Source organism: Pseudophryne corroboree, chromosome 10 (genome assembly GCF_028390025.1).
Source record: "Pseudophryne corroboree isolate aPseCor3 chromosome 10, aPseCor3.hap2, whole genome shotgun sequence".
NCBI classification, from domain to species: domain Eukaryota; kingdom Metazoa; phylum Chordata; class Amphibia; order Anura; family Myobatrachidae; genus Pseudophryne; species Pseudophryne corroboree.
In genome coordinates this window covers 265,175,657-265,189,207 of record NC_086453.1, presented here as the reverse complement: position 1 = coordinate 265,189,207, position 13,551 = coordinate 265,175,657, and the positions used below count along the sequence as shown (strand labels likewise).

The 13,551-nt window shown below is 48.7% G+C and overlaps 1 protein-coding gene across 2 annotated transcripts in view; it reads right to left on the bottom strand.

The window, feature by feature from the left end:
• The window catches only part of FDXACB1 (ferredoxin-fold anticodon binding domain containing 1), a 39,206-nt gene that overhangs the window by 17,671 nt on the left and 7,984 nt on the right, over window positions 1–13,551 (bottom strand). For both annotated transcript variants that reach the window (XM_063943249.1, XM_063943248.1), the window contains exon 5: window positions 2,127–2,285. In XM_063943249.1, coding sequence (XP_063799319.1) covers window positions 2,127–2,285 — 159 coding nt within the window. The remainder of the gene's footprint in view (window positions 1–2,126; window positions 2,286–13,551) is intronic.

Here is a 13,551-nt window from a genome sequence, read left to right as displayed (position 1 = left end):
ATCAGCATTTTGTGATGACTGACTACATTGCTCACATGATATGGAGCCAGATGACATAGGAGAGAATCTGGCATTACATACACTGCATAACTTCTGTTTCACCATTATCACATACAGATACAATACACATACAACACAGACTGATTACAATACAAGCCTGTCCTAATGCATGCGAGTGGAGACACAGAAGAAAGGACCCCAGAGCACCCAACACTGTACAGGCCCAGTGAGGCTGTCAGCGTTTTATGTATTTGTATTTTATATTAATATTAATATATATATATATATATATATATATATATATATAAAAAAAAACAGTGATACGGTCTGTATACTGTGTACCAATAGCGGCTCTCCTCCTCTACACCCGGTACCAGTGATCCTGTGAGCGTGTGGAGGAGCTGTACGAGGCTGCTCCAGCTTCTGCAGAGGAAGTCGCCAAAATGCAGCTGAGCCAGCTCTGATGTAGCTCCGCCCCCCATAATGATCCTGGAGCTACAAATAATGTTCATATTGGCTATGTCTCTGCACACCATTTGTAGCCTCACATAAATGTTGGGTACAATAACGCCAGCCAGTCTCACGCAGGGGCTCCAGCGTGTGTGTGTGTGTCCCCCCCCAGGAGGGACCATTGCGCCTCACCCATGCCTCTGCTGCACAATGAACCGGGGGACCCCCCCCTAGCGGGGCCCCCGGTTTGTACTCACCACTGACGATCACCTTCAGGCTATGTTAGGGGTGTGCGGCATGCTGCAGCTGCGACAGCTAAGGCGCAGTGCCCCGGTGAACAAACAGCCCCTCAGGACGGTGGTCCTGCAGCGGGGAAACGGCTCTGCACCTCACAAGGCCAGTGACTGCCGCCCTAACTCTCACGGAGCGATATGCTGTTGCCTAAACAGCATACCGAAATAAATAAAAGTTTTAACAAATTTGAAGAAAAAACTCTGGAGCTTGCAGAGTGTGCATTCTCTCCTGAGGGCACTTTTTTCTAAACTGCCTGTGGGAGGGGGCATAGAGGGCAGGAGCCAACACACCCAGTTGAAGAAATTTAAAGTGCACTGGCTCATTTGGACCCATCTATACCCCATCGTACTGATCTGTCCCCAATATCCCTTATGGATGCTAGAGAAATAGGGTAGCCTCCTGCCGGCACAGCCTGGCAGCGCCAGCAGCAGGCCCACCGCCATTTTTGTGATCGCAGCGGCTGCATGTGACCTCACGCAGCCACCCATTCATGCCCAGGACGGGTCCGCGGGGTGGTTGTTAAAAGTCTGGTTGGATCTCTATTTGCGATCCAATCTGAATTAGCCCGGCAGTTACAATGAACAGACTAATGCATCTACTGAATTACAAAAACGCTTTGCTATCAAGCAGAACATCTAGGGGATTAGGGTAGCAAGGAACTGCTGTTGCAATGTTACTTATTTCTGATAGCAGGAACTAGTAACCAGTTTTTATAAGTATGTTCCACTGACAGATGGACCTTGGTATGCGTGAGATGGCAAAGAACCACGCTGTATACAACACTGCAAGCATTAAGTACCTGTGCTCATTCTAGCACCATGCACCTAATCAGTGAGGAGGGCAGATTTTCATTTTGAAGGGCAAAATGTTAGACCTGATGTATCATTACGGATCAGGTGTAGGGTGCTAGAATGAACACTAAATGCCAAAGAATTATATTTTTCCATTTCTGGAGTATCGCAGAATGGATACCCAACAAACAACGGCTGTTGTCACTGATATTTTTGCAGTCAGTTAAACTTAACTGACGATTTTTCCCTTCAAAAGCGTTAACAACATTGTTTTTTAAAATGTATTTTATTTAATAAAATTGAAAAAGTATTTTTTAAAATATTTAAACATTATATTATGCACATCTGCATAACGGATCTCCTCGTCAAAAACAGGGGGACAAGGTTGGAACGGCGCAGTTGCAAGAAATCTGACCATGCCAGTTAAGTGGTGAATAACCGAACATAAAGGAAAATAACAGTTCTACAAAAGGAAAAGAAGCCATCTATTTACATTTTGTCTTTCTTATATAGGTTTTATGTCTGCGTGACAGGTCCTATATGCCACTGCACAAATTCTAATCACATAAAATAGGCAGTGAATACAGTCACCTGTCTGCTGTACCATCCTTGTATGCTGGATCCTGGACAGACACAGGGCAGGTGGTTAATCTGTCAATCAGACGCAATGCTGCCAGGTTCTCCAGTGGTAAACTTCTGGTGAATACGTGGTCCACAGCACCACCCATGTGGAATGATTTATCCTGGCTCCTGTGTTATACATATGGTTATAGCAATTAATATAATCAGACACAGGGAGCAGGGCACAAAAGGCAAAAGTTCCCTTAACAAAAAAACAAAACAAAAGGATGCACTTTCATATCCAAGTGTTACATATAAAATATTGAGTACTTTCTTGTTCATGATCACATAGAGAAAAAATAAGAATTTACTCACCGGTAATTCTATTTCTCGTAGTCCGTAGTGGATGCTGGGAACTCCGTAAGGACCATGGGGAATAGACGGGCTCCGCAGGAGACTGGGCACTCTAAAAGAAAGATTAAGTACTATCTTGTGTGCACTGGCTCCTCCCTCTATGCCCCTCCTCCAGACCTCAGTTAAGGAAACTGTGCCCGGAAGAGCTGACACAACAAGGAAAGAATTTGGAATCCAGGGTAAGACTCATACCAGCCACACCAATCACAACGTACAACTCGTGATAACCATACCCAGTTAACAGTATGAACAACAACTGAGCCTCAGTAACAGATGGCTCATAACAATAACCCTTTAGTTAAGCAATAACTATATACATGTATTGCAGAGAGTCCGCACTTGGGACGGGCGCCCAGCATCCACTACGGACTACGAGAAATAGAATTACCGGTGAGTAAATTCTTATTTTCTCTGACGTCCTAGTGGATGCTGGGAACTCCGTAAGGACCATGGGGATTATACCAAAGCTCCCAAACGGGCGGGAGAGTGCGGATGACTCTGCAGCACCGAATGAGCAAAGGCAAGGTCCTCCTCAGCCAGGGTATCAAACTTGTAGAACTTAGCAAATGTGTTTGAACCCGACCAAGTAGCAGCTCGGCAAAGCTGTAAAGCCGAGACCCCTCGGGCAGCCGCCCAAGAAGAGCCCACCTTCCTTGTGGAATGGGCTTTTACCGATTTAGGATGCGGCAATCCTGCCGCAGAATGAGCTTGCTGAATCGTGTTACAGATCCAGCGCGCAATAGTTTGCTTTGAAGCAGGAGCACCCAGCTTGTTGGGTGCATGCAGGATAAACAGCGAGTCAGTTTTCCTGACTCCAGCCGTCCTGGCTATATAGATTTTCAAAGCCCTGACTACATCTAGTAACTTGGAGTCCTCCAAGTCCCGAGTAGCCGCAGGCACCACAATAGGTTGGTTCAAATGAAACGCTGATACCACCTTAGGGAGAAATTGGGGACAATTCTGCCCTGTCCATATGGAAGATCAGATAAGGGTTTTTACACGACAAAGCCGCCAATTCTGACACACGCCTAGCCGAAGCTAAGGCCAATAACATGACCACTTTCCACGTGAGATATGTTAGCTCCACGGTCTTAAGTGGCTCAAACCAGTGGGATTTCAGGAAATCCAACACAACGTTAAGATCCCAAGGTGCCACTGGAGGCACAAAAGGGGGCTGAATATGCAGCACTCCCTTAACAAACGTCTGAACTTCAGGCAGTGAAGCCAGTTCTTTTTGAAAGAAAATAGATAGGGCCGAAATCTGGACCTTTATGGATCCTAATTTTAAGCCCATAGTCACTCCTGACTGTAGGAAGTGCAGGAAGCGACCCAGCTGGAATTCCTCTGTAGGGGCCTTACTGGCCTCACACCAAGCAACATATTTTCGCCATATACGGTGATAATGTTGTGCTGTCACATCTTTCCTAGCCTTTATCAGCGTAGGAATCACTTCATCTGGAATGCCCTTTTCCGTTAGGATCCGGCGTTCAACCGCCATGCCGTCAAACGCAGCCGCGGTAAGTCTTGGAACAGAAAGGGCCCCTGCTGCAACAGGTCCTGTCTGAGAGGCAGAGGCCATGGGTCCTCTGAGATCATTTCTTGTAGTTCTGGGTACCAAGTTCTTCTTGGCCAATCCGGAACGATGAGTATAGTTCTTACTCCTCTTTCTTACTATCCTCAGTACCTTGGGTATGAGAGGAAGAGGAGGGAACACATAAACCGACTGGTACACCCACGGTGTCACTAGTGCGTCCACAGCTATCGCCTGAGGGTCCCTTGACCTGGCGCAATATTTTTTTAGCTTTTTGTTGAGGCGGGACGCCATCATGTCCACCTGTGGCCGTTCCCAACGGTTTACAATCTGCTTGAAGACTTCTGGATGAAGTCCCCACTCTCCCGGGTGGAGGTCGTGCCTGCTGAGGAAGTCTGCTTCCCAGTTGTCCACTCCCGGAATGAACACTGCTGACAGTGCTAGCACGTGATTTTCCGCCCATCGGAGAATCCTTGTGGCTTCTGCCATCGCCATCCTGCTTCTTGTGCCGCCCTGGCGGTTTACATGGGCGACCGCCGTGATGTTGTCTGATTGAATCAGCACTGGTTGGTTTTGAAGCAGGGGCTCTGCTTGACTCAGGGCGTTGTAAATGGCCCTTAGTTCCAGTATATTTATGTGTAGTGAAGTCTCCTGACTTGACCACTGTCCTTGGAAGTTCCTTCCCTGAGTGACTGCCCCCCATCCTCGGAGGCTTGCGTCCGTGGTCACCAGGACCCAGTCCTGTATGCCGAATCTGCGGCCCTCGAGAAGATGAGCACTCTGCAGCCACCACAGCAGAGACACCCTGGCCCTTGGGGACAGGGTGATCAACCGATGCATCTGAAGATGCGATCCGGACCATTTGTCTAACAGATCCCACTGAAAGATCCTTGCATGGAACCTGCCAAAGGGAATTGCTTCGTAAGAAGCCACCATCTTTCCCAGGACTCGCGTGCAGTGATGCACCGACACCTGTTTTGGTTTCAGGAGGTCCCTGACCAGAGATGACAATTCCTGGGCCTTCTCCACCGGGAGAAACACCTTCTTCTGTTCTGTGTCCAGAACCATGCCCAGGAAGAGCAGACGCGTCGCAGGAATCAGCTGCGACTTTGGGATATTCAGAATCCAGCTGTGCTGTTGCAACACTTCACGAGAAAGTGCTACGCTGACTAACAACTGCTCTCTGGACCTCGCCTTTATAAGGAGATCGTCCAAGTACGGGATAATTATAACTCCCTTTTTCCGAAGGAGTATCATCATTTCGGCCATTACCTTGGTAAATACTCTCGGTGCCGTGGACAGACCAAACGGCAACGTCTGGAATTGGTAATGACAATCCTGTACCACAAACCTGAGGTACTCCTGGTGAGGTGGGTAAACGGGGACATGCAAGTAAGCATCCTTGATGTCCAGCGACACCATAAAATCCCCCTCTTCCAGGCTTGCAATAACCGCCCTGAGCGATTCCATTTTGAACTTGAACTTCCTTATATAAGAGTTCAAGGATTTTAAATTCAGAATGGGCCTCACCGAACTGTCTGGTTTCGGTACCACAAACATTGTGGAATAGTAACCCCGTCCCTTTTGAAGGAGGGGAACCTTGATTATCACCTGCTGGAGGTACAGCTTGTGAATTGCCGACAGTACTACCACCCTTTCCCTGGGAGAAGCTGGTAAGGCTGATTTTTAACGGCGAGGGGGAGTCGCCTCGAACTCCAGCTTGTATCCCTGAGATACAATTTGTACAGCCCAGAGATCCACTTGTGAGCGAACCCACTGGTTGCTGAAGTTCCGGAGACGCGCCCCCACCGCACCCGGCTCCGCCTGTGGAGCCCCAGCGTCATGCGGTGGACTTAGAGGAAGCGGGGGAGGATGTTTGTTCCTGGGAACTGGCTGCCTGGTGCAGCTTCTTTCCTCTACCCCTGCCTCTGGGCAGAAAGGATGCGCCTCTGATCCGCTTGCCTTTCTGAGGCCGAAAGGACTGTACCTGATAATACGGTGCTTTCTTAGGCTGTGAGGGAACCTGAGGTAAAAAAGTTGCCGTGGATACGAGGTCCGAGAGACCGTCCCCAAACAATTCCTCACCCTTATAAGGCAACACCTCCATGTGTCTTTGAGAATCAGCATCACCTGTCCACTGCCGAGTCCATAATACTCTCCTGGCAGAAATGGACATTGCATTAATTCTAGATGCCAGCAGGCAAATGTCCCTCTGTGCATTCCGCATATATAAGACGACGTCTTTTATATGTTCTATGGTTAGCAAAATAGTATCCCTGTCGAGGGAATCAATGTTGTCTGACAGGGTATCAGACCATGCGGCTGCAGCACTACACATCCATGCTGAAGCAATAGCAGGTCTCAGTATAGTACCTGAGTGTGTATACACAGACTTCAGGATAGCTTCCTGCTTTCTATCCGCAGGCTCCTTTAAGGCGGCCGTATCCTGAGACGGCAGTGCCACCTTTTTTGATAAGCGTGTGAGCGCCTTGTCCACCCTAGGGGATGTTTCCCAACGTAACCTGTCCGTTGGCGGGAAAGGGTACGCCATCAGTAACCTCTTAGAAATCACTAGTTTCTTATCGGGGGAACTCCACGCTTTCTCACACAATTCATTTAATTCATCAGATGGGGGAAAAGTCACTGGCTGCTTTTTCTCCCCAAACATAATACCCTTCTTGGTAGTAACCGGGTTAATATCAGAAATGTGCAATACATTTTTCATTGCAGTAATCATGCATCGGATGGCTTTTGTAGACTGTGCATTTGTCTCATCCTCATCTACACTGGAGTCAGACTCCGTGTCGACATCTGTGTCTACCATCTGAGCTAGCGGGCGTTTATGAGCCCCTGATGGCCTCTGAGACGCCTGGGCAGGCGCGGGCTGAGATCCCGGCTGTCCCAAGGCTGCTGCGTCATCGAACCTTTTATGTAAGGAGTTGACACTGTCGGTTAAAACCTTCCACATATCCATCCAATCCGGTGTCGGCCCCGTCGGGGGCGACACCACACTTATCTGCCCTTGCTCCACCTCCACGTAACCCTCCTCATCAAACATGTCGACACAGCCGTACCGACACACCGCACACACACAGGGAATGCTCTGACTGAGGACAGGACCCCACAAAGTCCTTTGGGGAGACAGAGAGAGAGTATGCCAGCACACACCACAGCGCTATATAACACAGGGATGTACACTATAATGAGTGATTTTTCCCAATAGCTGCTTATTATCTTATTATCGCCTAAATTTATGTGCCCCCCCTCTCTTTTTTACCCTTCTTGTACAGGATACTGCAGGGGAGAGCCTGGGGAGCGTCCTTCCAGCGGACCTGTGAAGAGAAAATGGCGCTGGTGTGCTGAGGAAGAAGGCCCCGCCCCCTCAGCGACAGGCTTCTCCCGCGTTTTGTATATCTTAATGGCTGGTTTTTTTGCACATATACAGGTTTTCCAGACTGTATTATGTGCATAATGTGCCAAAAGGTATTCTTATTGCTGCCCAGGGCGCCCCCCCCCAGCGCCCTGCACCCTACAGTGACCGGAGTGTGTGGTGTGCAGTGGGAGCAATGGCGCACAGCTGCAGTGCTGTGCGCTACCTTAATGAAGACCGGAGTCTTCTGCCGCCGATTTCATCTCCTTCTCTTCAGTCTTCTGGCTCTGCAAGGGGGACGGCGGCGCGGCTCCGGGAACGGACGATCGAGGTCAGGCCCTGTGTTCGAACCCTCTGGAGCTAATGGTGTCCAGTAGCCTAAGAAGCACAAGCTAGCTGCACGCAGGTAGGTTTGCTTCTCTCCCCTCAGTCCCACGTAGCAGTGAGTCTGTTGCCAGCAGATCTCACTGAAAATAAAAAACCTAACAAATACTTTCTTTCTAGCAAGCTCAGGAGAGCCCACTAGGAGCACCCAGCTCTGGCCGGGCACAGATTCTAACTGAGGTCTGGAGGAGGGGCATAGAGGGAGGAGCCAGTGCACACCAGATAGTACCTAATCTTTCTTTTAGAGTGCCCAGTCTCCTGCGGAGCCCGTCTATTCCCCATGGTCCTTACGGAGTTCCCAGCATCCACTAGGACGTCAGAGAAATAAAAGAATATCTGCGAGCTAGATATGCACAAACCGCTTCATACCATCTACATGAAAGCTGTTCTCCAAGACAACAACAGCTGCATGTAAAAATGACTTCTTATCTACACGCATTCAAGAGAGATTTGTTTTCTGCCCAAGTGCATGAGGGGTTGTGGAGCAAGGTTTGCAGACTAGCAGTAATACCACAGGGCGGGACAAGGTCCAGGGCCGTAACTAGGGTGGTGCTGAAGGTGTGTAACCCACAGAGCATATGCCCTGTGGGCGCACCGCCCACATCCACAATTAGCCATTGCCACCAGTTGTAGCACTGCCGGCTGTATTGTATAATAGCAGCGTTGTCCCCGGCACTTTCTCTGCCGGATGCACTGCTGCTAATATACCAGTACAGCTGGCAGCATTGGGCAGTGTAGGAGTCTCTCTCCCCCTGTGTGCTCCGCCCCCCATCCTCCTCTCCTGCAGTGTCTGAGGAGGAGGGACGTCCGGGTACTGGAGCCATCCGCTGCTGCCGCTCATCTCAAGTAAAGTAAGTCTCTCTCTTTCTCCTCTAAATGTCTGTGTGTCTGTCTCTCTCTCTCCCTGTGTATATAACGGTCTGTGTCTCTCTCTCCCTGTGTATATAATGGTCTGTGTGTCTCTCTCTCCCTGTGTATATAACTGTCTGTGTCTCTCTCTCCCTGTGTATATAATGGTCTGTGTGTCTCTCTCTCCCTGTGTATATAATGGTCTGTGTGTGTCTCTCTCTCCCTGTGTATATAACGGTCTGTGTCTCTCTCTCTCTGTTTATATAACTGTCTGTGTCTCTCTCTCCCTGTGTATATAATGGTCTGTGTGTCTCTCTCTCTCCCTGTGTATATAACTGTCTGTGTCTCTCTCTCCCTGTGTATATAACGGTCTGTGTGTCTCTCTCTCCCTGTGTATATAACGGTGTGTGTCTCTCTCTCCCTGTGTATATAACGGTGTGTGTCTGTCTCTCTCTCCCTGCGTATATAACGGTCTGTGTCTCTCTCTCCCTGTGTATATAATGGTCTGTGTGTCTCTCTCTCCCTGTGTATATAACGGTCTGTGTCTCTCTCTCCCTGTGTATATAACGGTCTGTGTCTCTCTCTCCCTGTGTATATAACGGTCTGTCTCTCTCTCTCCCTGTGTATATAACGGTCTGTGTCTCTCTCTCCCTGTGTATATAATGGTCTGTGTGTCTCTCTCTCCCTGTGTATATAACTGTCTGTGTCTCTCTCTCCCTGTGTATATAATGGTCTGTGTGTCTCTCTCTCCCTGTGTATATAACGGTCTGTCTCTCTCTCTCTCTCTGTGTATATAACGGTCTGTGTCTCTCTCTCCCTGTGTATATAATGGTCTGTGTGTCTCTCTCTCCCTGTGTATATATATAACTGTCTGTCTCTCTCTCTCCCTGTGTATATAATGGTCTGTGTCTCTCTCTCTCCCTGTGTATATAACGGTCTGTGTCTCTCTCTCCCTGTGTATAAAACGGTGTGTGTGTCTCTCTCTCTCCCTGTGTATATAACGGTGTGTCTGTCTCTCTGTAGGTGTCTGTCCCTGTGCCTCTCTCTCTCCCTCTCTGTGTATATAACCATACCTCTCAACATGACCCTTTCCAGGAGGGACAGAATGCTCTGCCCCTGGACTTCTCTCTTCATACCTCCCAACATGACCCTCTCCAGGAGGGACAGAATGCTCTGCCCCTGGACTTCTCTATTACTGTATGATTGCCGGCACCTGTGGTGAAACACCTTTCTTATCCATTAACCTGTTCAAAACATGTGCCGGCAATCATACATTAAAAGTCCAGAAGCAGAGCATTCTGTCCCTGCTGGAGAGGGTCATGTTGGGAGGTATATATAACGGTCTGTGTCTGTCCCTGTGTCGCTCTCTCTATCTCTCTCTCGATTCTCTCCTTGGACAAAATCTCCCTGGTATTGCACCTAAATATCTAACTAAGACATCTCTGCTGAGCTGCTGCTGGCAATTAAGGTTCAAAAAGGGTTGAAATTGCCTAAAGGATGAAAAAAAAGGGGCAGACTACATGGGCCAAGTGGTTCTTATCTGCGTCAAATTCTATGTTAATATGAATTCTCTATCTTACAATGTAGTTGCTAATGTACCTCTCCAATTATCCTGCTTTATTCAGGCTGTCTAATGTAGCAGTAACCTCACTAAACTGTCACTCTGGTGCCACTGTGATCAATGTGCCTCACTGCATGCACTCATTTACAGTAAAGCAGTAAGCAACAATTCTCACTATTCTTCTGAATGTATTATACGAGATGTGAGGTAGTGGTATGCCTCACTGATATGTCACTCTGGTGTTTCTGCAATCAATGTGCCTCACTGCATTAGTTAATATTCTGCTGAACAACATGTCTCCCAGTAAATAAAGGGGTGATACAGTAGGGGATCTCACCTAAAGAAATAAAGCCAGTTTACCTGGCATAACGTGTATAAGGCAGTGGTTCTCAAACCGTGTGCCGTGGCACCCTGGGGTCAATCAGGACACTTGCAGGGGTGCCTCAGGTTGGTGGTCCAGAACCAATTCAAACTATTTATTGCCAATGTAATAGACAAAACCAGTGCTGGTGGCGGCCAGTCATAAAATATGTGTACAAACAGAAGCAAATCTCGTCCCTCACCACACAATTGAACCTAAGGATGACATATAAACATAATTTACTTAATTTAATATTTTTTTCTAAATTTCTCAGTAAGAAACTTTTGGCCTAGGGGTGCTGTGAAAGAAATTCTGATACTCTAGGGCGCCATGATTCAAAAAAGTTTGGGAACCACTGGTATAAGGGGCTCTTCGGTGGCGTAAGATGTATAAGAAGCTCTACTGTGTGGTATAATGTGTATAAGGGGCTCTACTGTGTGGTGTAACGTGTATAAATAAGAATTTACTCACCGGTAATTCTATTTCTCGTAGTCCGTAGTGGATGCTGGGAACTCCGTAAGGACCATGGGGAATAGACGGGCTCCGCAGGAGACTGGGCACTCTAAAAGAAAGATTAGGTACTATCTGGTGTGTACTGGCTCCTCCCTCTATGCCCCTCCTCCAGACCTCAGTTAAGGAAACTGTGCCCGGAAGAGCTGACACAACAAGGAAAGGATTTGGAATCCAGGGTAAGACTCATACCAGCCACACCAATCACACCGTACAACTTGTGATAACCATACCCAGTTAACAGTATGAACAACAACTGAGCCTCAGTAACAGATGGCCCATAACAATAACCCTTTAGTTAAGCAATAACTATATACATGTATTGCAGAGAGTCCGCACTTGGGACGGGCGCCCAGCATTCACTACGGACTACGAGAAATAGAATTACCGGTGAGTAAATTCTTATTTTCTCTGACGTCCTAGTGGATGCTGGGAACTCCATAAGGACCATGCGGATTATACCAAAGCTCCCAAACGGGCGGGAGAGTGCGGATGACTCTGCAGCACCGCATGAGCAAACTCAAGGTCCTCCTCAGCCAGGGTATCAAACTTGTAGAACTTAGCAAACTTGTTAGACCCCGACCAAGTAGCAGCTCGGCAAAGCTGTAAAGCCGAGACCCCTCGGGTAGCCGCCCAAGAAGAGCCCACCTTCCTTGTGGAATGGGCTTTCACCATTTTGGATGCGGCAATCCAGCCGCAGAGTGAACCAGCTGAATCGTGCTATAGATCCAGCGAACAATAGTCTGCTTCGAAGCAGGAGCGCCAACCTTGTTGGCTGCATACAGAATAAACAGCGAATCAGACTTTCTGACTCCCGCCTTTCTGGAAACATAAATTTTAAAAGCCCGGACTACGTCCAGCAACTTGGAATCCTCCAAGTCCCTAGTAGCCGCAGGCACCACAATAGGCTGGTTCAAATGAAACGATGATACCACCCTAGGAAGAAATTGGGGACGAGTCCTCAATTCTGCCCTGTCCATATGGAAGATCAGATAAGGGTTTTTACATGACAAAACCGCCAATACTGACACACGCCGAAGCTAAGGCCAATAGCATGACCACTTTCCACGTGAGATATTTTAGCTCCATGGTCTTAAGTGGCTCAAACCAGTGGGATTTCAGGGAATCCAACACAACGTTAAGATCCCAAGGTGCCACCGGTGGCACAAAAGGAGGCTGAATATGCAGCACACCCGGAACAACGTCTGAACTTCAGGCAGTGAAGCCAGTTCATTTTTAGAGAAAATGTATAGGGCCGAAATCTTGACCTTTATGGATCCTAATTTTAGGCCCATAGTCACTCCTGACTGTAGGAAGTGCAGGAATCGACCCCGCTGGAATTCCTCTGTAGGGCCTTCCCGGCCTCACACCAAGCAACCTATTTTCACCATATACAGTGAAAAAGTCTTGCTGTCACGTCTTTCCTAGCCTTTATCAGCGTAGGAATAACTGCATCCGGAATGCCCTTTTCCGCTAGGATCCGGCGTTCAACCGCCATGCCGTCAAATGCAGCCGCGGTAAATTTTGGAACAGACAGGGCCCCTGTTGCAACATGTCCTGTCTGAGAGGCAGAAGCCCCGAGTCCTCTGAGAGCATTTCCTGCAGCTCCGGGTACCGAGTCCTTCTTGGCCAATTCGGAGCAAAGAATATTGTTTTCACTCCTCCTTTTATTACAATTCTCAGCCCTTGGGTATGAGAGGAAGAGGAGGGAATACAGAGACCGACTGGAACACCCACGGTGTTACTAGTGCGACCACAGCTATCACCTGAGGGTCCCTTGACCCGGCGTAAAACCTTTTTTAGCTTTTTATTGAGGTGGGACGCCATCTAGTCCACCTTAGGCAGTTCCCATCAATTTGCAAACTGCGTGAAGACTTCCTGATGAAGTCCCCACTTTCCCGGGTGGAGGTCGTGCCTGCTGAGGAAGTCTGCTTCCCAGATGTCCACTCCCGGAACGAACACTGCTGACAGTGCGCTAACTTGATTCTCCGCCCAGCGAAGAATTCTGGTGGCTTCTACCCTCGCCACCCTGCTCCTTGTGCCGTCTTGGCGGTTTACATGAACCCCTGCGGTCTGACTGGATCAGAACCGGTTGGTCGCGAAGCAGGATCTCCGCTTGACTTAGGGCGTTGTATATGGCCCTTAGTTCCAGGATATTGATGTGAAGGCAAGTCAGTTGACTTGACCACAGACCTTGGAAATTTCTTCCCTGTGTAACTGCCCCCCACCCTCGGAGGCTTGCATCCGTGGTCACCAGGATCCAGTCCTGAATGCCGAATCTGCGGCCCTCGAGAAGGTGAGCACTCTGCAGCCACCACAGGAGAGACACCCTGGCCCTGGGGGATAGGGTGATTAACCGATGCCTCTGAAGAGGTGATCCGGACCACTTGTCCAGTAAGTCCCATTGGAAGGTCCTCGCATGGAACCTGCCTAAGGGGATGGCCTCGTATGATGCCACCATCCTTCCCAGGACTC